We start from the raw sequence: 26,039 nt of genomic DNA, 5'->3' as shown, positions 1-26,039 counted from the left end.
GAGCACAAACCGTGTTCTGAGCCTACGAAGTGAACACTGCTGCTATATAGAAAAACGCACTGATGTGATTTGCATTTGAGCATCAATACTACCATGAATGCCATTGAGAAGTATTGGATCTATATATAATAGGACCGCCACAATGGACTATATGTGAATACTGTCTCTCTGATCTGGATATTGTTCAATACTAATGGACTATTATATCTAGTAATGCCAATGGAGGTGTCAACATGTGCTGAGCTCTCTCTGGTCACTATTGTCTTTGATAAAGCCGGAATACCCCTTTAACGGGTCGGATGCAAACGGCAGTGTGAACCTAGCCTAAGACTACATTGTGCATTAAAGGGGTACTCTTTAATGTACGCCAAATCCAAGATTTGAAAAACATGGCTGCTTTCTCCTAAAAACAGCGCCACCCCTGTCCTCAGGTTGTGTGTGGTATTACACCTCGGCTCCATTCACTCCGATGGAACTGAACTGCAATGCCATAGAAGAGTAGCAAGTAGTGTTTCGTGAAGAAAGCAGCCATGTTTTTCAAATCCTGGATAGCTGACACAGCAATGTGCAATATATGCTTCACTGTAAGGCTCGGTTTCCACACAGGTTTTATTTTCCGGTGTTTTTTCCGGAATACTGCCACTGCAGATTTTAAACCAAAGTCAGAAGTGGATACAGTAGAAAGGAGAAGGATAAGGGTCTATTCACAGAATTTCCATTTGCTGAATTCCACCTTAAATTAAAGCCCATTGAGGGAGATTTATCAAATCCTGTCTAGAGGAAAAGTGGTGCAGTTGCCCATAGCAACCAATCAGATCGCTTCTCTAATTTTTCCCAGTCCTCTTTAAAAATGAAAGAAGCAATCTGATTGGTTGCTATGGGGAACTGCACCATTCTTCCTCTGCACAGGTTTTAATAAATCTCCCCCATAGACTTCTATGGGATTCCGCAAGTGGAAATTCAGAAGTCTGAATGGGAGTGCGGAATCCCATAGAAGTCTATGGGCTTTAATTTAAGGCAGTATTCCGCATGCGGAAATTCCGCCGTGTGAATAGACTCTAAGTTCTTCCTTTACATTTCCCATTCCTTTTGAATACATTTTGGCTCAGAAACTGCAGTGGCAGTATTCCAAAAAACACCAGAAATAAACCGCGAGGAAACCTAGCCTAACAGGGGTCTAAAAGTGATGGCAGGTAAAAGAGCCATAAAAATACACACAATATAAAGCACAGACTTACCATTACTAAATATCGCCCCCTGGGGGAAAGACAGCTCGTGACTGTGCTCCGCTTTACAAGAGTACATGGCTTTTGCTTGGCTGCAAAGAGACAAACCAAATTGGTTAGTACAGTATCGTATCACGAGCAAAAGAGGCCTGTCCTCTTCCTCCTCTGGAATAGGGGGCGCTGTGTTCTATGTAAACTATGTAAAACAGAATCTACTGGACAGGGCGGGTGCAAGGATTTTTGCCACCCTAGATGAAAGCTAATTTTGCCACCCCTTGACCCCACCCATTGGCTCCACCCTTCGATATGCCCGCCTTTACTACTGGGGTGACACACTGTAACAAACCCCCTCCTCATGTAATCTCCTTACGACTGGGGTGACACACTGTAACAAACCCCCTCCTCATGTAATCTCCTTACTACTGGGGTGACACACTGTAACAAACCTCCTTCTCATGTAATCTCCTTACTACTGGGGTAACACACTGTAACAAACCCCCTCCTCATGTAATCTCCTTACTACTGGGGTGACACACTGTAACAAACCTCCTCCTCATGTAATCTCCTTACTACTGGGGTGACACACTGTAACAAACCTCCTTCTCATGTAATCTCCTTACTACTGGGGTGACACACTGTAACAAACCCCCTCCTCATGTAATCTCCTTACTACTGGGGTGACACACTGTAACAAACCTCCTCCTCATGTAATCTCCTTACTACTGGGGTGACACTGTAACAAACCCCCTCCTCATGTAATCTCTTTACTACTGGGGTGACACACTGTAACAAACCCCCTCCTCATGTAATCTCCTTATTACTGGGGTGACACACTGTAACAAACCCCCTCCTCATGTAATCTCCTTACTACTGGGGTGACACACTGTAACAAACCTCCTCCTCATGTAATCTCCTTACTACTGGGGTGACACTGTAACAAACCCCCTCCTCATGTAATCTCTTTACTACTGGGGTGACACACTGTAACAAACCCCCTCCTCATGTAATCTCCTTACTACTGTGGTGACAAACTGTAACAAACCTCCTCCTCATGTAATCTCCTTACTACTGGGGTGACACACTGTAACAAACCCTCTCCTCATGTAATCTCCTTACTATTGGGGTGACACACTGTAACAAACCTCCTCCTCATGTAATCTCCTTACTGCTGGGGTGACACACTGTAACAAACCCGCTCCTCATGTTACTTTTTTTGCAGCGGGCAGAGCGGTGCCCCCATCAAGAGAGCTCTCTAGGCGGCTCTCTATTTTGCCTATAGGCAGAACCTGCCCTGCTACTGGATGCTGTAATACAGTGGTCTCCAAACTGTGGACCTCCTGATGCTGCAAGACTACAACTCCCAGCATATCTGAGGCATGACATCACTGTGGATGTGAACTTGCTGAACGGGCTGTCACTTGCCCACATCCGGTAAGATAGAGGCTGGAGCGCGCCAAGGACCAGTAAGTAGCCGGAGCTCGTACAAGAGATCGAGGGGGGTCCCAGTGGTCGAACCCCTGCACTCAAGCACCCCTATCTTGTGCATAGGGGATAAGTGTCTGTACGTTCCCTAGAGTTCCCCTTTAATGACCAAGCTCATTATGTGGTAATAACTGTGGGAGGCTCCTACTTATACAAAAGATTCCAGCACTTAGAAAATAACAACTCAACTTCAGAAGCTCATAAGTACTGAAAGGATTACGTTTTTAATAGAAGTAATTTACAAATCTGTTTAACTTTCTGGAGCCAGTTGATATATAAAAAAAAGTTTTTTACTGGATAACCCCTTTAAGGCTGGGTTCACACTGTGGAATCACCAGACAGAATTGCTACCAGAGATCCCGCAGGCGGCATTAAGACTGTGCTTACTGCATTTCCATCCCCATAGATGGCAATGCATTTCTGAGCGGGCCTGCTGAAAGATACGTTCAAAAATGCATTGCTGTCTATGCGGCAATGCGGTCTGCACGGTCCTAGCGCCGCCCATGAGATCTCCGGCAGAAATTCCATCCAGAAATTCCACAGTGTAAACTCAGCCTTAGGGTCAATTCACACGGCAGATTCCGCACTCCCATTCATACTTCTGAATTTCCGCTTCCGGAATTCCGCTAGCAGAAATTCAGAAGTGTGAATGGGAATGTGCAATCCCATAGAATTCTATGGGCTTTATTTAAGACAGAATTCCGCAAGCGGAAATTCTGCCGTATGAATAGACCCTAAGGGTACGATCACATATACAGATTTGATGCGCAAGATTTGTAACTGCAGATTAGAAGCTGTGATCAGTCATTTAGTTTACATTAAAGCCGTACTCCTATAGAAAGACTTATTTTTTTCAAATAAACTGGAGCTAGAAAGTTAAACAGATTTGTAAATTATTTCTATTTAAAAAATCTTAATCCTTCCAGTACTTTTTAGGGGCTGTATACTACAGAGGAAATGCTTTTCTTTTTGGATTTCTCTTCTGTCACGAGCACAGTGCTCTCTGCTGACCTCTGCTGTCCATTTTAGGAACTGTCCAGAGCAGGAGAAAATCCTCACAGAAAACATACCGTATATATTTGAGTATAAGCCGACCCGAATATAAGCCGTGGCCCCTAATTTCACCCCAAAAACCCAGGAAAAGTTATTGACTTGAGTATAAGCCTAGGGTGGGAAATACATCATCCCCCCCTGTCATCATCCAGACCCCCGTCATTAACACCCTCATCATCATCACCCTGTCATCATCCCCCCTTCATCATCCTTACCCTGTCATCATACCCCCTTCATCATCCTTACCCTGTCATCATCCCCCCTTCATCATCCTTACCCTGTCATCATCCCACACCACCCCCTTCATCATCACCGCTTGTCAATGTCTGATTTAACAGTGGTCTTCAACCTGCGGACTTCCAGATGTTCCAAAACTACAATTCTCAGCATGCCCGGAAAGCCATTGGCTGTCCAGGCATCCTGGGATTTGTAGTTTTGAAACATCTGGAGGTCCGCAGGTTGAAGACCACTGCGGCCTTCGTCGTCATCCAGACCCCCTCCCCCCCCCCTTTAGTTTTGTACTCACCTCCGGGCTGTCCATCTTCACCGGGGGGGGGGGGGGGGGGGGGGGGGGGGGGGGCCTCTTCTCCGCGCTTCGGGCCAGGCCCCGTAATAATGACGTTGCCTTGACGACGACGCACACGGACATTCATGAGCAACGTCCCTGTGCGTCGTCGTCAAGGCAATGCCATTATTCCGGGGCCGGACCCGAAGTGCGGAGAAGATGACAGCCCGGAACGACTATCCCTCCCCACTGGATGGTCCCTGCTGCACAGATGGCCCGGACCAGCTCACCCTAACGTCCCGCCGAAGGGAGGTGAGTACAAAACTAAAGGGGGGAGGGGGGGGGGGGAGGGGATCTGGATGATGACGAAGGCCCGGGCAGTGGTCTTCAACCTGCGGACCTCCAGATGTTTCAAAACTACAACTCCCAGGATGCCTGGACAGCCGATGGCTGTCCGGGCTTGTAGGGACATCAGAGAAATCCAAAAAGAAAATAATTTCCTCTGTAGTATACAGCCCCTAAAAAGTACTGGAAGGATTAAGATTTTTTTAAAAGAAGTAATTTCCAAATCTGTTTAACTGTCTGGCACCAGTTGATAAAAAAAAAAAAAAAAATGTTTTACCCCTTTAAAATCTGCTGCAGAAAACCCCTGCTCATCAAATCTGCGTATGTGTGAATGTACCCTCAATAAGTAATAGAAAACCACAAGGTGGCGCTACAGAGATCTAGTTATCCGACTGTGTTATTATGTGATTTCTACGTTACATTCCGCTGGTTAACAAGGCGGGGATGAGGCTCATCTACAATACATACAATTAAATTCAATTTATTCAATTCACAAGGGGGGGAAATGAATGAAAAATATTGGACAGTCTAGATGTCGGCCCCTCCTGTATATGGCTTCTTATCATTGAGACCAACACACAATCTTTGGCGCACATTTTGGCAAATTTTTTGCACATTTGTGCCGAAGCTGTGGAACATGGTCTAAAATGTGGCACAATGTAGGACAATTAGAACTTAGGTTTCTTAATTAGATTTGTTTGGTCTTCCTGTGGAACTACAAGTCTCAGCTGGTAATGGGTAGTGACATCTGTAAAGCGCAGATTGACCCCCCCCTCCCCCTATTTATGAGCGTTGACCCCTGGGACAGAATAATCCATTCCTCCTCACCCGGCAGGAAAGTCCTCCATTCCGGCGGTGAAGGGTTATTACCCCCAGAGGATACGTTTTAATTGCGAAAGTCAACAATTATTAATATTTTCTGGAATATTTGGCCTACTCCGACATATTTCCCACGACTTACTGACTTGCTGCGGTCAGACGCATTTATGATCTTATTTTCCTTGCGAGGACAATTTCCTGTTAGCAAAATACTAAGAGCGGTGTATTAACCCATTCATGTCAAATAGTCCACGCTGAGAGGGCCGAGGAATTAGGCAGGAAGGAATTTCTACAACTTAACATCGGCTCCATTCATCTGGATGGGGGAGATTTCAGATGAATAGGACAGATGCAACAATTCCTGCAACAATTCCTACGCAAGTGAAATCACCTTAAAGGGGTACTCCGGTGGAAAAACTTTTTTTTTGTTTTAAATCAACTGGTGCCAGAAAGTTAAAAAGATTTGCTAATTACTTCTATTACAAAATCTTAATCATTCCAGTACTTATTAGCTGCTGAGTACTACAGAGGAAATTCTTTTCTTTTTGGAACACAGAGCTCTCTGCTGACATCATGACCACAGTGCTCTCTGCTGACATCTCTGTCCATTTTAGGAACTGTCCAGAGCAGGATAGGTTTGCTATGGGGATTTTCTCCTACTCTGGACAGTTCTTAAAATGGACAGAGATGTCAGCAGAGAGCACTGTGCTCGTGATGTCAGCAGAGAGCTCTGTGTTCCAAAAAGAAAATAATTTTCTCTGTAGTATTCAGCAGTTAATAAGTACTGGAAGGGTTAAGATTTTTTTTTTTTAATAGAAGTCATTCACAAATCTGTTTAATTTTCTGGCACCAGTTGATTTAAAAAAAAAAAAAAAAAAAAAAAAAAAAAACTTTTCCTCCGGAGTACCCCTTTAAAGGGGTATTCTCATTCACTTATATGGGAACTGAGCTGCAGGATAGGGGATAAGATATATGATCGCAGGGGTCTCGCCGATGAGACACAGCATCGCCCCCTAGTGACGTCACGCCACGCCCTCTCCATTCATGTCTATCGGAGGGGGCGTCACGCCCCCTCCCATAGACATGAATTGAGGGGGCGTGGTCATGATGTCACGTCACGTCCATGTCCCGGAGGCAACGTCTGGCTCAGAATGCAGGGGGCTTCACCGAGTTCGCGGGGGTCCCCAGTGGCGGGACCCCTGCGATCATACATCTTATCCCCTATCCATTGGATAGGGGATAAGATATATTAATCCGGAATACCCCTTTAATGGAAAGGCCAAAGCTTATAGCTCATAGCTGTACTGAACACAATAACAAATTAAAATTGTAAAATGTTGTAACGTGATCTGAAAATAAAGTTCTCTTCCCAAATTAACCTTACATATTTTTCACCGAATTAATATTAATTCTGATCCTTACCGTCCAGGAGTGGATTGTTTTATCGATCCAGCATTCTCGAAAAGCTGAGCCTTAGCAGCCACCCTACAAAAAAAGACATTTATTATTTACATTGTTTTTCTTAGGAGCCTTGAACAAGGCAAGTGCGAAACCTTTCAGATCAATTAACAAATACCAAGTCAACTGAATCATAAGATGAAGTAGAATTATAGATAATACAGATAATACAGCCTGCTAACTAGTTGGGCTCTGTTTACCAAACAAGTCTACTTAAAGGGGTACTCCAGTGGGAAACTTTTTTTTTTTTTTTTAAATCAACTGGTACCAGAAAGTTAAACAGATTTGCTAATTACTTCTATTAAAAAATCTTAATCCTTCCAGTACTTATTAGTACATATATGGGGATTTTCTTCTACTCTGGACAGTTCTTAAAATGGATAGAGATGTCAGCAGAGAGCACTGTGGTCATGATGTCAGCAGAGAGCTCTGTGTTCCATAAAGAAAAGAATTTCCTCTGTAGTATTCAGCAGCTAATAAGTACTGGAAGGATTTAGATTTTTTAATAGAAGTCATTTACAAATCTGTTATTATCTTTCTGGCACCAGTTGATTAAAAAAAAAAAAATGTTTTCCACCGGAGTACCCCTTTAAATGGGCACCATCATTTAAAAAAATTACCTCCAATGTGATTCCTAACATATTTGTAAATAACTTTATTTAACAAAAAAAGACTATAGCCCAGAAAAGCAGGTGTCTAATTTCTCTGAAATCTGCTGCCAGTTGTCAGGAGAGATTAAGTCAGAGGAAGTGAGGGTGGGGCTTAACATGTGCTATGTACAGGAGAGAGAAAGCCTGGGCTGTGTACCTGCATGCTAAAGATGGACCACACTGTTTTGTAAAGGTAAATCAAGGCTTCCTTCTCATCTGTGACACCCATAAAGCTCTTGACAGCTGTCCCTTCTGCAAATGCCTACTGCTGTATGTCCACAGTAATGAAGATGTCTCCGGCTTTGGATTGACACACAGGGTTAACTGGCCACAGCCTTATGTGTGCACTAAGGTTTGGATTCTTGTCCTAAGCGCCGACGTCAGTCACTAGAGCGAGTTTTCTGCCTTTAGTGACTGTGATGCACTGGTCAGCCGAGGGGGCCAAAACTAACTTCCACAGCAGATTTAAAGGGGTACTCCACTGGCCAGCGTGAAACTAAATGTTCCGAACGCTGTTTTCGCGCTGCGGTTGTTGGCCATGCCCCTCGTGACGTCACGGCCACGCCCCTCAATGCAAGTCTATGGGAAGGGGCGTGACGGCTGTCACGCCCCCTCCCATAGACCTGCATTGAGGGGCATGGTCATGATGTCGCGAGGGGCATGGCCGACCCCGGCAGCGCGAAAACAGCATTCGGAACATTTAGTTTCACGCTGGCCAGTGGAGAACCCCTTTAAAGGTGACAGATGCTCATAGTGGAATCTGCATCTGATTTCCCGCAGCATGAAAAAATGTGAATGAGTTATGTGTGACCCTAAGGGTATGTTCACACTACGAAATTCCCGCGGAAATCCGTCAGCGGAATGCCGCAAACTGATTTATGTGCCGTGAACATAAACATCAATGTGAATGGGTCTTCTGCGAGACCCAGTTCCGCCGCTGAAATTGTTCCGCGCAAAGAAAGAACATGTTCATTATTTGCACGGAAGTCCGCGAACACTGCATAGCCGTCAATGGTGAAGTATTGCGGCGGCGGCTGCCAGAATGGAATCTCTGCTCGCGGAATTCTGCGAGTGGAGATTCCGTTCATTATCCGTAGTGTGAACATACCCTTACATGGAATAGATATGAGTCAGGAAGGACCTGATCACACACCATTCAGTAGCTTCTAGAGATACAGAAAACCTACACTGATCCGGGTCTCTGGTATCCATTGCTAGAACCAGTGTCCAGTCTCCTTCTTATTCCTTTAGGAGGTAAATCAGGATAAGCCTTTGTGATGTCTTTAAGGTCGACCGACGTTAAGCTTTGAGTAGATGGACTTCTGCTTTTTATACCTGTAATAAATGAGACAGAAAATATTATAAGCTACAGAAAAATATTGACAGGATTGACATGATATACGTAAAGGGGTACTCCGGTGGAAAACAATTTTTTTTATTTTTATTAACTGGTGCCAAAAAGTTAAACAGATTTGTAAATGACTTTTATATTTAAAAATCCTAATCCTTCCAGTACTTATCAGTTGCTGTATGCTCCAGAGGAAGTTGTGTAGTTCCTTCCTGTCTGACCACAGTGCTCTCTGCTGCCACCTCTGTCCATGTCAGGAACTGTCTAGAGCAGGAGCAAATCTCCATAGCAAACCTATCCTGCTCTGGACAGTTCCTGACATGGACAGAGGTGTCAGCAGAGAGCACTGTGGTCAGACTTAAAGGGTAGCTCCCACCATCCTTTTTTTTTGCTAGCCTGTTCCCCCCCCCCCCCCCCCGCTACGGCACTAGCTCGTTCCCTACTCCCCCCACCCCCACCCCGCCCTGCATACCCCGTTCCCTCATTCCACATGCAGTTACTGCAGAGTCCGGCAGCGGGCGTGCAGGGACAGCGGCAGCAACGAGGCGGCGGCGGCGATGTGTGGGAGGAGTGGCCTCCCAGCCAGTGGCCGGGGAGCCAATGCGCTCGCTCCCGCCTGTCTGATTGACAGGCACGGAGCGAGTGCAGCCTAACTGAAAAAGGACTGATTGCCACTCCAAAATCAGTCCTTTTTCAATGGCCGGTTTTTAAATGTAAATTAAACCTTTTTAATGAAAAAAAAAATAATAATAAAAGTATATTAGAGATATGTTGTAGTACATAAGTACTACAACATATCAAAAAATAAAGTTGGTGACAGTGCCCATTTAAAAGAACTACACAACTTCCTCTGGAGCATACAGCAGCTGATAAGTACTGGAAGGAATACAATTTTTATATATAAGTAATTTACAAATCTGTTTAACTTTATGTCACCAGTTAATTAGAAAAAAAGTGTTTTCCACCGGAGTACCCCTTTAAAGGGATTGTCTCATTAAAGACAACCCGTCCTGTATTGGAGCCTTCATGGTGATCAGCTGAGAATTAACCCCTTAAGGACTCAGCCCATTTGGACCTTAAGGACTAAGACAATTTTATTTTTACGTTTTAGTTTTTTCCTCCTCCCCTTCAAAAAATCATAACTCTTTTATATTTTCATCCACAGACTAGTATGAGGGCTTGTTTTTTGCGCGACCAGTTGTCCTTTGTAATGCCATCACTCACTTTACCATAAAATGTATGGCGTAACCAAAAAAAATACTATTTGTGTGGTGAAATTAAAAAGAAAACTGCAATTTTGCAAATTTTGGAACTTTTCGTTTTCACGCCGTACAATTTATGGTAAAAATGACATGTGTTTTTTATTCTCTGGGTCAATACGATTTAAATGATACCCATGATTATACACTTTTCTATTACTGTTGCACTTAAAAAAAAAAAATCGCAAACTTTTTAACCAAATGAGTGCGTTTAAAATCCCCCTATTTTGAAGACCTATAACTTTTTCATTTTTCTGTATAAGCGGTGGTATGAGGGCTCATTTTTTTCGCCGTGATCTGTACTTTTTATTATTACCATATTTGCTTATACAAAACTTTTATTAAATTTTTTATAATTTTTTTGGGGAATAAAATGTTATAAAAAAGCAGCTATTTTGTACTTTTTTTTATTTTTACGTTCACGTCATTCACCGTACGGGATCATTTACAATTTATTTTAATAGTTTGGATATGTATGCACGCGGCGATACCAAATATGTATATAAAATTTTTTTTTTTTACACTTTTTGGGGGTAAAATAGGGAAAATGGGACAATTTACGTTTTTATTGGGGGAGGGGGTTTATCACATTTTTTTTACTTTATTTTTTTACTTTTATTTTTACACTCTTATAGTCCCCATAGGGGACTATTTATAGCAACCATTCAATTGCTAATACTGCTCAGTGCTATGTATAGGACACAGCACTGATCAGCATTATCGGTCAGCCTTCCCGTAGACCAGAGCAGAAGACTCCCGGAAGGCAGCAGAGCCAGGTGAGGAGACCTCCGTCTGCCGTGCAGGATGATCGGATCGCCAAGGCAGCGCTGCGGGCGATCCGATCATCCTGTTAAGTGACCGCGACGCTGCAGATGCCGTGATCTGTATTGATCACGGCATCTGAGGGGTTAATGGCGGACATCCGCGGGATCGTGGGTGTCCGCCATTACCGGCAGGTCCCTGGCTGCGATCCACAGCCGGGACCTGCCGCGCAGGATGCCGGCATCGCTCCGATACCCGCGGTTATGCTCAGGACGTAAATGTAAGTCCTGGTGCGTTAAGTACCACATCACCAGGATGTACATTTACGTCCTGCGTCGTTAAGGGGTTAAAGGGGTATTCCAGGATTTTTTTATGTTTGACTATGCTACAGGGGCTGTAAAGTTAGTGTAGTACATAATATAGTGTCTGTACCTGTGTGTGATGGTTTTCTCACAATTCTTATGTGATTTTCACCCCAATATTTATTTTTACCAGCATACAAAATCACTGTTGTCTCAGATTTTTCCCAGGTTGCAATGTGGCCAAGACCTGACTCACTAGTCAGCTGATGACCGGGAGCCTGTCTGCTTCAATGGGTGGAGCGATCGCTTGGTGGGAGAGAGATCAATCTGCAACTAATGCAACAGCTGTAGGCCCCCTGATTGAAAACTAGGGATCGACCAATATAGATTTTTTAGGGCAGATACCGATACCGATATTCTGTGACCTTTCAGGCCGATAGCCAATAACTTATACCAATATTCAGGTATAAGTTATCGGCTATTCCCCCCACACCCCACCGGCCCCGCAGAAGCCGCTGCAGATCAATGATTTAAAGCGGGCGCTTAAAATCAATGAACGGAAGCGGCTTTTGCGGGGCCAGAGACCGCCGCCGCCCGCTTCTCTCCCCCTGCCTGTCCTGGGGTCCTCCCTAGTCCAACCGCCGCCGCCGCTCCCCCATTGCCTCCCCCATCCCCGGTTTTATAATTACCTGTTCCCGAGGCCCGGGGTCCGCGCTACTTCTGGCTACGACGGCATCCTGAGCTGTCACTGTGCGCACTGACGGTGACGTTGCGTTGAGGACGTCACTCGTCATTGCGCAGCGCAATGCACAGCAATAGCGCAGGACATCGCAGGAGCCAGAAGTAGCGCGGACCCCGGGCCCCGGGAACAGGTAATTATAAAACCGGGGATGGAGAAGGCAATGGGGTGGCGGCGGTCTCTGGCCGGGGAGGCGGGGACGGGACATTATCGGCATTTCGTCCAAAAATATCCGCCAAACCGATAATCGGTCGAATCTGTGAATCAGTGAGGGCCCGAGCACATGGGTTCTCATTAATTGTTTAGAAGACAGATTGGAAGATGGATATCTAAAATTGATGTTCCAAAAATTTTGGTTATAGCAGAGCACAAAGCATCATCATCCCAACTTTTTTGGATTAGAAGCAAAGACATTAGGTGTTAGTATCTTTGTACCTTCTGTGGAAGTTAAGGAACGAAGAGAAGATGCAGCTGAGCGTTTGAGCCCAGACAGTTCGTAATGTCCTTTCTTGGTCAGGTCAATTGGAGGAGAAATATTCCCACGACTAGTGACAGAAGACACACTCTGGCAATCTGACTCCACGTCTGTTTTGGAAGCATCCTCTTTGGAACTGGACTCGGGGCTTGTGGTCCACAGACTAGAACTCTTTTGACCATTAGACGATGGCGTGGAAGTGACCCAAGGAATTCCTCCTCCTTTCTTATCTCTTTGCGGGGAAGATGCACACCTTGAGTTGATATTTTGCTCAGAAGAATGTGAGGACAGGGACTCTACACTACCCATCGGGGTGCTTGTTGGGCTGCTGCTATAAGAGTCACCTGTGAAGGAAAAATAAGTTACGATTGTGGTCAAGTTCAAAGAAAAACCCAACATTATTCTTTATATGAAGTTACAGGTGAACTGTGAAAAGCCCTTTTGCTCTTCTTCCCCTATGACAACAATTCAGTCTCTATGCTCTGTTGGTCCAGTGGCATCATAGGATCAATGGGTGGAAAGGTGGAATAATCATCAATATTATGTCAGCTATAGTTTGGAAATTAAAGGGGTATTCCGGCCAAAGACATCTTATCCCCTATCCAAAGGATAGGGTATAAGATGTCTAATTGTAGGGGGCCCGCTGCTGGGACCCCGCGATCTCCGTGCAGCACCCACAACCTCTGTGTTTCCGGGACTGGAGACATGACGTCATGCCACGCCCTCTCCCATAGACATGAATGAAGGGGGCGTGGCGTGATGTCACTAGGGGGCATTGCTGTGTTGTCACATCCCCGTCTCATCAGCGGGACCCCTGCGATCATACATCTTATCCCCTATCCTGCAGCTCAGTTCCCATATAAGTGAATGAGAATACCCCTTCTCATTCAAGGGGGCGTGGGCTTTGCATAGTGGATAAGATGACTTTGGCATGACTATCCCTTTAATTCCCTGTAATAACTCTGTGTTACCAAACCACAAAGGCAGGAGTTTTCTCATCACTTTTTTTTACACATTTTTTCAATTCATTTTTAGGACGCCTTTATGGGAAAAGGGCGTGTTTTCAGTTTTTATTAAGGAAGGGCTTTTATATATATATATATATATATATATATATACATACACTAAACATAATGGATTGTGGTGCCTTGGGGGGGGGGGGGGGTGTATGGCAGTTGGGGTGTTGCTGTGAGGTATATCACGGTTATAATTAACTCTTGCCAGTCGTGACGCCAGGGTGTGGGTTAAATGCTGTATGGTTTGGCCTATCGCCACCCTTCCCAAGAGTGATAGGTAGATGCAGAATGAAGTATTGTCCCCAACCAGAGCTTTGCTGAAAAGTTGCGTAAACTTTACTGAAGATTTTCTGTAACATGCAAATACAGGAACAGTCTTTATAACAAAGTCTATATACAGCTTAGCTGAGATTGACATATGTTTGGGACTTTTGTAAGTTCTTTAGATTAGTAGGATTTAGTATGCGCAGATCCGCTGGATTTAGGGTTATGTTTAGGTCCAGAGGTCTCGCTAGCATAAGTGGGGAAGTTTGTAAGAACTCACTGTTTAGCTTCAGGTCAAGGCCGGCTGGCTGTGGCCTAGTATTTGTCGTTGTAAGTTGCGCAGATCTTGACTCTCCAACGATCCGGAACCCAAGAGAGCGACTATTGGCTGCAGCTCCCTTATATGGGCAGGGGCTGGCCGTTTTAGGATTGGTTCACACCATCTGTCAATCAGCTTTACAAGGTATTGTGGCTAATCACCTGACCCATGAACCTCCAAAAGATCCTTTTACCTACCATAGAGACTAAATCACAGTCACATGACCCACAGGCCCTGCAACGCTATGCAAGGTAAGTATACACTTTCTATACAGTATTTACATTAATTTTAGCAATATATTAACTATATGAGGGGTGACTAGGGATGACTAAAGAAGCGCAACCCCACAGTTACTAGGAACTCTGACTTTGGGGACCCCTAACCAAGGTACGGTATGCAATACGGTACCAGGACACCACAGAATGTAAAAGTAAATCCCCTAGATAGCTGTCCCATAAATAAAAACCCTCTTATAAGCTATGTATGTAGTAGGTAGCCCCCCAATTAGCTTGGTAGTTAGTCTCCATAATAGCTTGTAGGTAGTAGATAGCTCCCCACATTAGGTAGGCAGCAAAAGTCCCCCACATTAGGTATCTAGCAGATGTCCCCCACATTAGGTATCTAGCAGATGTCCCCCACATTAGGTACCTAGAAGATGTCCCCCACATTAGGAATCTAGAAGATGTCCCCCACATTAGGTATCTAGAAGATGTCCCCCACATTAGGTATCTAGAAGATGTCCCCCACATTAGGTATCCAGCATACCACACTGCTATGACATGACATTGAGCTAGTGAAAGTGCACTAGACTGAACAGGCCAGCACTGTGCTGGGGATCATTTATTTTTTATTGCTGACATATTACCCATACTTCCAAAGGGCATACAGCCTCTGGCTGCACAGCTGATCTACTAAGACCCAGCAGATCCTGCAAGCAAGAACCCTTAGAGCTCCCGCTGATCTGTATACAGATTACTGATTGAGCACTCTGTATATGGTGATTGGGGAGACAGATTACAGCTGTCACTGACAGCCAGATCCCCTTACCTGAGGCTGCACAATCTCTGTGTAGCTGCAGACTTTGCAAGGACATTCAGGAATGTCCTTGCAGATCAGCCACCTGTGTTAAGTTGTTCAGTGGTCGTGGTAGTTGACAGATTATGTTTTTCTTAATTGATACATGTTTTATACATATATAATTTTATTGCCATTTAAGTGCAACCTTAAATGGCAATAAATAAAGTGGTGCCCAGAAGTTAAACAGATTTGTAAATTACTTCTATTTGAAAATCTTAATCCTTCCAGTACTTATCAGCTGCTGTATATTACAGAGGAAGTTCTTTCCTTTTTTAATTTTCTTTCTGCCTGACCACAGTGCTCTCTGCTGACACCTCTGTCCATTTTAGGAACTGTCCATAGTAGGAGCAAATCCCCATAGCAAACCTCTCTTACTCTGGACAGTTCCTGACACGGGCAGAGAGCACTGTGGTCAAGCAGAAAGGAAATTCAAAAAGAAAAGAACTTCCTCTGTAGTATACAACAGCTGCTAAGTACTGGAAGGATAAGGATTTTTTTTTTAGAAGTAATTTACAAATCTGTTTAACTTTCTGGCAACAGTTGATTTAAAAGAAAATGTTTTCCAGTGGAGTACCCCTTTAAAGGGAATGTGTTGTGTTGATTTTTTTTTTCATTGTTTTACATTATTATGGGGGGGAAGCCATCTTGTTTGCAGGACCCATTGACCATAGAAAGCAATAGAAAGGACCTGTCCCATTCAGATGAATTGGAAACACTACTTGGCATTCTCTGTGACCTTTTCAGAGGTCATTGTAAAGGGAGGGGAATGCTGATCGCTGCTGTGAATGGTGGTGAATCCAATGTTGTCTCTCCTTTGATGTGCCCTTTCATTGTGTACTTGAGAAGAAAGGTATTACTTGAAAATGATCCATGCTAAACTGGAAGTCTTGGTTTAATTTTAGACCAAATGGGCAGAATGTAAACTGCAAGATTTCAGGATTATAATAAACTACAGATGGAATAACGGAAGCCCCCAAAAGTTACAAAACGGCGTTTTTTTTTCAATTTTGTCACACAATTATTTTTTTTTCCATTTCACCGTAGATTTTTGGGCAAAATGACTGACGTCATTACAAAGTAGAATTGGTGGCGCAAAAAATAAGCAATCATATGGATTTTTAGGTGCAAAATTGAAAGAGTTATGATTTTTAAAGGCAAGGAGCAAAAAATGAAAATGCAAAAACGGAAACCCCCCCGGTCCTTAAGGGGTTAAAAAAAACAAATGGTTAACAAAAAAACCTGATTTAAACAATAGGTTATTTTCTGATGACACATTCCCTTTAAAGGTCAATAGAATCCAACATTGTCCAAAATGTATTTTTGTCTCTTAAAGGGGTACTCCACAGGCCAGCGTTCGGAACATTTAGTTCTGAATGCTGTGTGCGGACAATGAGGGGGTCGGCCACGCCCCCTCGTGACATCATGTCATACCCCCTCAATGCAAGTCTATGGGAGGGGGCATGATGGGTGCCACGCCCCCTCCCATAAACTTGCATTGAGGAGGCGTGGCATGACGTCACGAGGGGGCATGGCCGACCACCGCAGCGCGCACACAGCGTTCTTGTTACGCCGAGCGCTTCGGGTCCCCGCTCCTCCCCGGAGCGCTCGCAACATTCTCGCAATTGCAGCGCCCCGGTCAGACCTGCTGACCGGGTGCGCTGCGATACCTCTCCCAGCCGGGATGCGATTCGCTATGCGGCAGGCGCCCGCTCGCGATGCGCATCCCGGCTCCCGTACCTGACTCGCTCTCCGTCGGTCTTGTCCCGGCGCGCGCGGCCCCGCTCCCTAGGGCGCTCGCGCACCGGGTCTCTGCGATTTAAAGGGCCAGTGTGCCGCTGATTGGCGCCTGGTTCTAATTAGTGAATTCACCTGTGCACTTCCCTATATAACCTCACTTCCCCTTCCCTTCCTTGCCGGATCTTGTTGCCATCGTGCCAGTGAAAGCGTTTCCCAGTGTGTTCCTAGCCTGTGTTCCAGACCTCCTGCCGTTGCCCCTGACTACGATCCTTGCTGCCTGCCCCGACCTTCTGCTACGTCCGACCTTGCTCTTGTCTACTCCCTTGTACCGTGCCTATCTTCAGCAGTCAGAGAGGTTGAGCCGTTGCTAGTGGATACGACCTGGTTGCTACCGCCGCTGCAAGACCATCCCGCTTTGCGGCGGGCTCTGGTGAAAACCAGTAGCAGCTTAGAACCGGTCCACTAGCACGGTCCACGCCAATCCCTCTCTGGCACAGAGGATCCACCTCCTGCCAGCCGAATCGTGACAGTAGATACGGCCATGGATCCCGCTGAAGTTCCACTGCCAGTTGTCGCCGACCTCACCACTGTGGTCGCCCAGCAGTCGCAACAGATAGCGCAACAAGGCCACCAGCTGTCTCAACTGACCGTGATGCTACAGCAGCTACTACCACAGCTTCAGCAATCATCTCCTCCGCCAGCTCCTGCACCTCCTCCGCAGCGAGTGGCCGCTTCCGGCCTACGACTTTCCTTGCCGGATAAATTTGATGGGGACTCTAACTTTTGCCGTGGCTTTCTTTCACAATGTTCCCTGCACTTGGAGATGATGTCGGACCAGTTTCCTACTGAAAGGTCTAAGGTGGCTTTCGTAGTCAGCCTTCTGTCTGGGAAAGCTCTGTCATGGGCCACACCGCTCTGGGACCGCAATGACCCCGTCACTGCCTCTGTACACTCCTTCTTCTCGGAAATTCGAAGTGTCTTTGAGGAACCTGCCCGAGCCTCTTCTGCTGAGACTGCCCTGCTGAACCTGGTCCAGGGTAATTCTTCCGTTGGCGAGTACGCCATCCAATTCCGTACTCTTGCTTCCGAATTATCCTGGAATAATGAGGCCCTCTGCGTGACCTTTAAAAAAGGCCTATCCAGCAACATTAAAGATGTTCTGGCCGCACGAGAAATTCCTGCTAACCTGCATGAACTCATTCATCTTGCCACTCGCATTGACATGCGTTTTTCCGAAAGGCGTCAGGAGCTCCGCCAGGATATGGACTTTGTTCGCACGAGGCGTTTTTTCTCCCCGGCTCCTCTCTCCTCTGGTCCTCTGCAATCCATTCCTGTGCCTCCCGCCGTGGAGGCTATGCAAGTTGACCGGTCTCGCTTGACACCTCAAGAGAGGACACGACGCCGCATGGAGAATCTTTGCCTGTACTGTGCCGGTACCGAACACTTCCTGAAGGATTGTCCTATCCGTCCTCCCCGCCTGGAAAGACGTACGCTGACTCCGCACAAAGGTGAGACAGTTCTTGATGTCAACTCTGCTTCTCCACGCCTTACTGTGCCTGTGCGGATATCTGCCTCTACCTTCTCCTTCTCTACTAAGGCCTTCTTGGATTCCGGATCTGCAGGAAACTTTATTTTGGCCTCTCTCATCAACAGGTTCAACATCCCAGTGACCAGTCTCGCCAGACCCCTCTACATCAATTGTGTTAACAATGAAAGATTGGACTGTGCCGTGCGTTACCGCACGGAACCCCTCCTAATGTGCATCGGACCTCATCACGAAAAAATTGAGTTTTTGGTCCTCTCCAGTTGCACTTCCGAAATTCTCCTTGGACTACCGTGGCTTCAACGCCATTCCCCAACCCTTGATTGGTCCACAGGAGAGATCAAGAGCTGGGGTACTTCTTGTTTCAAGGACTGTCTTAAACCAGTTCCCAGTACTCCCTGCCGTGACCCTGTGGTTCCCCCTGTAACCGGTCTCCCTAAGGCTTATATGGACTATGCTGACGTATTTTGCAAAAAGCAAGCTGAGACTTTACCCCCTCACAGGCCTTTTGACTGTCCTATTGACCTCCTCCCGGGCACTACTCCACCCCGGGGCAGAATTTATCCTCTGTCCGCCCCAGAGACTCTTGCTATGTCTGAATACATCCAGGAAAATTTAAAAAAGGGGTTTATCCGCAAATCCTCCTCTCCTGCCGGAGCTGGATTTTTCTTTGTGTCCAAAAAGGATGGCTCCCTACGTCCTTGCATTGATTACCGCGGACTTAATAAAATCACGGTAAAGAACCGCTACCCCCTACCTCTTATCTCTGAACTCTTTGATCGCCTTCAAGGTGCCCACATCTTTACCAAACTGGACTTAAGAGGTGCATATAATCTCATCCGCATCAGGGAGGGGGACGAATGGAAAACTGCATTTAACACCAGAGATGGACACTTTGAGTATCTGGTCATGCCCTTTGGCCTGTGCAACGCCCCTGCCGTCTTCCAAGACTTTGTTAATGAAATTTTTCGTGATCTCTTATATTCCTGTGTTGTTGTGTATCTGGACGATATTCTGATTTTTTCTGCCAACTTAGAAGAACATCGCCAGCATGTCCGCATGGTTCTTCAGAGACTTCGAGACAATCAACTTTATGCCAAAATGGAGAAATGTCTGTTTGAATGTCAATCTCTTCCTTTCCTAGGATACTTGGTCTCTGGCCAGGGACTACAAATGGACCCAGATAAACTCTCTGCCGTCTTAGATTGGCCACGCCCCTCCGGACTCCGTGCTATCCAACGTTTTTTGGGGTTCGCCAATTATTACAGACAATTCATTCCACATTTTTCCACTATTGTGGCTCCTATCGTGGCTTTAACCAAGAAGAATGCCAATCCTAAGTCCTGGTCTCCCCAAGCGGAAGACGCATTTAAACGGCTCAAGTCTGCCTTTTCTTCTGCTCCCGTGCTCTCCAGACCTGACCCATCTAAAACCTTCCTATTGGAGGTTGATGCCTCCTCAGTGGGAGCTGGAGCGGTCCTTCTACAAAAAAATTCTTCTGGGCATGCTGTTACTTGTGGGTTTTTTTCTAGGACCTTCTCTCCGGCGGAGAGGAACTACTCCATCGGGGATCGAGAACTACTGGCCATTAAATTGGCACTTGAGGAATGGAGGCATCTGCTGGAGGGATCAAAATTTCCAGTTATCATTTACACCGATCACAAGAATCTCTCCTATCTCCAGTCTGCCCAACGGCTGAATCCTCGCCAGGCCAGGTGGTCGTTGTTCTTTGCCCGTTTTAACTTTGAAATTCATTTTCGCCCTGCCGACAAGAACATTAGGGCCGATGCTCTCTCTCGTTCCTCGGATGCCTCGGAAGTAGAGGTCTCTCCGCAACACATCATTCCTCCTGACTGTCTGATCTCCACTTCTCCAGTCTCCATCAGGCAAACTCCTCCAGGGAAGACCTTCGTTTCTCCACGCCAACGTCTCGGGATTCTCAAATGGGGTCACTCCTCCCACCTCGCAGGCCATGCGGGCATCAAAATGTCCTTGCAACTCATCTCTCGTTTCTATTGGTGGCCGACTCTGGAGACGGATGTTGTTGATTTTGTGCGGGCCTGTACTGTCTGTGCCCGGGATAAGACTCCTCGCCAGAAGCCTGCTGGTCTCCTTGATCCTCTGCCTGTCCCCGAACAGCCTTGGTCTCTGATTGGTATGGACTTTATTACAGACTTACCCCCATCCCGTGGCAACACTGTTGTTTGGGTGGTCGTTGATCGATTTTCCAAGATGGCACATTTTATTCCTCTTCCTGGTCTCCCTTCAGCGCCTCAGTTGGCAAAACAATTTTTTGTACACATTTTTCGTCTTCACGGTTTGCCCACACAGATCGTCTCGGATAGAGGCGTCCAATTTGTGTCTAAATTCTGGAGGGCCCTCTGTAAACAGCTCAAGATTAAATTAAACTTCTCTTCTTCTTATCATCCCCAATCCAATGGGCAAGTAGAAAGAATTAACCAGGTCCTGGGTGACTATTTACGGCCTTTTGTTTCCTCCCGCCAGGATGACTGGGCAGATCTTCTACCATGGGCCGAATTTTCATACAACTTCAGAGTCTCAAAATCTTCTGCTAAGTCCCCATTTTTCGTGGTGTACGGCCGTCACCCTCTTCCCCCCCTCCCTACTCCCTTGCCCTCTGGTTTGCCCGCTGTGGATGAAGTGACTCGTGATCTTTCCACCATATGGAAAGAGACCCAAAATTCTCTTTTACAGGCTTCATCCCGCATGAAAAGGTTTGCCGATAAGAAAAGAAGAACTCCCCCCATTTTTGCGCCCGGAGACAAGGTATGGCTCTCCGCTAAATATGTCCGCTTTCGTGTCCCCAGTTACAAACTGGGACCACGCTATCTTGGTCCTTTCAAAGTCTTGTGCCAGATTAATCCTGTCTCTTACAAACTCCTTCTTCCTCCTTCTCTCCGTATTCCCAATGCCTTCCATGTCTCTCTCCTTAAACCACTCATCATTAATCGCTTCTCTCCCAAATTTGTTTCTCCCACTCCTGTTTCCGGCTCTTCTGACGTCTTCTCCGTGAAGGAGATTCTGGCCTCCAAGACGGTCAGAGGAAAAAAATTTTTCCTGGTGGATTGGGAGGGCTGTGGTCCTGAAGAGAGATCCTGGGAACCTGAGGACAACATCCTAGACAAAAGTCTTGTCCTCAGGTTCTCAGGCTCCAAGAGGAGGGGGAGACCCAAGGGGGGGGGGGGGGTACTGTTACGCCGAGCGCTCCGGGTCCCCGCTCCTCCCCGGAGCGCTCGCAACATTCTCGCAATTGCAGCTCCCCGGTCAGACCTGCTGACCGGGTGCGCTGCGATACCTCTCCCAGCCGGGATGCGATTCGCTATGCGGCAGGCGCCCGCTCGCGATGCGCATCCCGGCTCCCGTACCTGACTCGCTCTCCGTCGGTCTTGTCCCGGCGCGCGTGGCCCCGCTCCCTAGGGCGCGCGCGCGCCGGGTCTCTGCGATTTAAAGGGCCAGTGTGCCGCTGATTGGCGCCTGGTTCTAATTAGTGAATTCACCTGTGCACTTGCCGGATCTTGTTGCCATCGTGCCAGTGAAAGCATTTCCCAGTGTGTTCCTAGCCTGTGTTCCAGACCTCCTGCCATTGCCCCTGACTACGATCCTTGCTGCCTGCCCCGACCTTCTGCTACGTCCGACCTTGCTCTTGTCTACTCCCTTGTACCGCGCCTATCTTCAGCAGTCAGAGAGGTTGAGCCGTTGCTAGTGGATACGACCTGGTTGCTACCGCCGCTGCAAGACCATCCCGCTTTGCGGCGGGCTCTGGTGAAAACCAGTAGCAGCTTAGAACCGGTCCACTAGCACGGTCCACGCCAATCCCTCTCTGGCACAGAGGATCCACCTCCTGCCAGCCGAATCGTGACAGTTCTGAAGTAAATGTTCCGACTGCTGGCCAGTGGAGTACCCCTTTAAATTAGTTGAATGTGGCTTGGATGAAAAAGAAGTAAGTCAGTGCACCCTATAGGAGAATACTCACTGTCATGATCGGCCAGACATGGGGTATACCTCCCTTTAGGCTTCCTGGGACCTGTAGAAAGGCAGATTGCTCTAGTTCGTCTAGAAATTGAACGTGGTTGGGCCTGAGGAAGAGGTACATTCGGATCTGGTGCTGTGTGGAATATCTGTAAAATAACATAAATAACTTTACCAACAGTAAACCTGATAACATTCATATGACTACAGAAAATGTATTAAGTGTAGAGAAGGGATCAGTCACAAAACAATGAATAAAATGCTAATATTTTAAGGGGTACTCCATCTATACTTGCTAGGTAGGCATGGGGATCTTCTGGGTATGATGCAAGAGCTGTGTACTCTGAGCCAATCAGATGTCATCGCCTGCTGCTCTAACTCCCCTCTTATTATAACTGCAGCTGCATCCCCCTCCTCCCTGACTACGACTTTTTGCTTTATAGTATGCAGTTTTTTGTGAAAATGCTGAGTAAAGAGGCTGGTGAACATTTACAGAAAACCTGTAAACTGGGAAATGGAAATACAAGCTGTTGTCATGCCACACCCCCTCAATGCCATCATGCCCCGTCCCATAGACTTGCATTGGGGGGGGGGGGGTATGGCGTGACATCACGAGGGGGCTACGTCACGAACGCCGGGTGCTGCAGGGAGATCGTAATGGTCTCAGTGGCGGGACCCCAGTGATCAGACATTTCATCCCCAATCCTTTGGATAGTATATAATTTGTCTAGGGGCGGAGTACCCCAATTAAAGGGTACCTCTCATCAAATAAACTTTTGATATATTTTAGATTAATGAATGTTGAATAACTTTCCAATAGCATGTTAATGAAAAATATGCTTCTTTCTATTGTATTTTTCCCGATCAGTCCTGTCAGCAAGCATTTCTGACTCATGCTGGAGTCGTAAACACTCAGAGCTGCCAGCCTGCTTTGTTCACAGCCAAACAGGCTGTGAACAAAGCAGGCTGGCAGCTCTGAGTGTTCTCCTTTGTGAACAAAGCAGACTGGCAGCTCGTAGTGTTTCGGACTCCAGCATGAGTCTGAAATGCTTGCTGACAGGACTGGTAGGGAGACCCCTAGTGGTCATTTCTTCAAAGTGGAAAATTAAATAGAAAGAAGCATGTTTTTTAATAACATGCAATTGTAAAGTTATTCTGTATACATTAATCTATAATATATCAAAAGTTTTTTTGATGAGAGGTACCCTTTAATATAGAGAGCCAATTTACTTCAAATATACAACCACCATACCCTTTTCTCTTCTTGTCCCTCCTTTCCCTCGTGGTACATTCATACACAACATAATCTGTAAGAAAAATGCTATAACAACTTTTTGTAAAAAAAAAAAAAAAAAAAAAAAAGATAACTTAAGGGGAAGTTTCCACTTGTCCAATCACCTAAACTGAGATACTTTGTATCCTGATAGACGTGGTAAACATTCCAGTTTTAATGATTGTGGTCACTTATGTTTTTTTTTATTATGGAGACAGCATGGGTCCTCAGTTTGTTTCTTTAGAAAACACAATTTTTTTTGTCACAAAACTAATTTCTGCTAAAGGAAAGTGGGCGCCTGCTGAGAGTCTCGGTGTGCGCGGTCAATGGACTGAGAGCTTTCAATGTTCTTTAATCAAAAGTTTCTTTGTTTGATTTTTAACAAGTTTCACTTTGTTTAACCCCTTCATGGCTAGAGAGATTTTAGGAATAGTCACTGCAATCATAAGGGCTTATTTTTTAGTTTACGTAGCCTTTGAATGTTTTTGGACAAAAATAGTACAGTATCTCCTTAAAGGGGTACTCCACTGCCCCAGCGTACGGAACATTTTGTTTCAAACACTGGCGCCTCATTAATCATGCCACGCCCCCTCAATGTAAGTCTATGGGAGGGGGTGTGGTGGATGCATTGAGGGGGCGTGGCATTACGTTACGAGGGACGTGGCCCTGACATCACGACCCCCGCAGCCTGCAACCAGCTTTCACAACAAAATGTTCCGAACGCTGGGGCAGTAGTGTACCCCTTTAATGGGCTTGTTCCATGAAGAACAATTTTCACAGAATCGATTTTGCAAATAGGACTGCTGTGGTCCCCAAAAACTTTTCAGCAGGGGTGTTACATCTGACAATTCTCACACACTTGGGATAGGAAAGAGGACAATCTCTAGAGAGCCAAATCTTGAGAAATTCTAAATGAAAGGGAATGTGTCCCTAGAAAATGATCTATTTTGTTTAATTCAGGTGTTTATATTAAACATATACGTTTTTAATTGTCTACAAGTTTTAAAAATCCTGAAATCTTGCTGTTTTCAATCTGGCCACTGAGCATAATAACCTGTCCCTTCTTGTTCTGTACAAATCCTTTCAGCAGTCTTCTCTTTATCATCAGACAGGATTACAGTGAAAGGTGGAAAGGTGATACAAGTATATAGATAACACTGGATCCACCATTCACAACTTGTCAGAGTGCTTCTTCTCCCTACACTGACCTCTGCACAGGTCCCAGAGCATGTATAGAAACCTCTTCCATAGAAACCAGTGAGACTGCAGATTCTTATGGTCTTCTCCCATGGAAGTCAGTGAGCCATCTCTAGACTTCAGGTTTCTATGGTCCTCTCTAATGGATGTCAGTGAGACATATCTACACTTCAGGTTTCTATGGTCCTCTCTAATGGATGTCAGTGAGACATCTCTACACTTCAGGTTTCTATGGTCCTCTCCCATGGAAGTCAGTAAATTATCGCAAGACTTCAGGTTGCTATGGTCCTCTTCAATCAAAGTCAATGAGCCATCTCTAGACTACAGGTTTACATGGTCCTATTCAATTGAAGTCATTGAGCCCTCTCTAGACTACACATTTCTGTGGTCCTCTCCCATAGAAGTAAGTGAGTCCTCTCTAGATCAAATGTTTCTATGGTCCTTTCCTATTAAAGTCAGTGGGTCATCTTTAGACTACAGCTTTTTATGGTCCTCTTCAACAGAAGTCAGTGAGCCACCTCTAGACTACAGTTTCCTACTTTCCATGTGGCTGTTGTAAAGCATCTCTCTATATACAGTTAAAGGGGTACTCCCGTGGAATTTTTTTTATCAACTGGTACCAGAAAGTTAGACAGATTTGTAAATTACTTCTATTAAAAAATCTTAATCCTTCCAGTACTTTTTAGGGGCTGTATACTACACAGAAAATGCTATAATTTTTGGATTTCTCTTCTGTCACGACCACAGTGCTCTCTGCTGACCTCTGCTGTCCATTTTAGGAACTGTCCATAGCAGGAGAAAATCCCCATAGCAAATATATTCTGCTCTGGACAGTTTCTAAAATGGACAGAGATGTCAGCAGAGAGCACTGTGGTCGTGACAGAAGAGAAATAAAAAAATTAAAGCATTTCCTCTGTAGTATACAGCCCCTAAAAAGTACTGGAAGTATTAAGATTTTTTTTAAAGAAGTAATTTACAAATCTGTTTAACTTTCTGGCACCAGTTGATTTAAAAAAAAAAAGTTTGTCAGGGGAGTACCCCTTTAAAAGCAGCTCAGTCAAGATGGCTGTTCCCATTACCAGAAAATAGAATTAAAAGAAAATCATAGGTATCAGTAACTGGTTTTAATTTGCCCCAAAAAAATAAATAAATAAATAAATAAAAAGAGGTAAAACATTATCTTTACACTTTCAAATAAGC

At 45.6% G+C, this 26,039-nt stretch overlaps 1 protein-coding gene across 1 annotated transcript in view; it reads right to left on the bottom strand.

Moving 5' to 3' along the window:
* Positions 1 to 26,039, bottom strand: part of ARHGAP42 (Rho GTPase activating protein 42) — a 317,056-nt gene that overhangs the window by 3,852 nt on the left and 287,165 nt on the right. Inside the window, 5 exon segments of the mRNA XM_056561532.1 lie at positions 1,239 to 1,318; positions 6,853 to 6,915; positions 8,726 to 8,873; positions 12,384 to 12,767; positions 22,374 to 22,518. Coding sequence (XP_056417507.1) covers positions 1,239 to 1,318; positions 6,853 to 6,915; positions 8,726 to 8,873; positions 12,384 to 12,767; positions 22,374 to 22,518 — 820 coding nt within the window.

The sequence above is a fragment of the Hyla sarda genome, chromosome 2 (genome assembly GCF_029499605.1).
Source record: "Hyla sarda isolate aHylSar1 chromosome 2, aHylSar1.hap1, whole genome shotgun sequence".
NCBI lineage: Eukaryota > Metazoa > Chordata > Amphibia > Anura > Hylidae > Hyla > Hyla sarda.
This window is presented reverse-complemented; position numbering and strand designations above follow the sequence as displayed.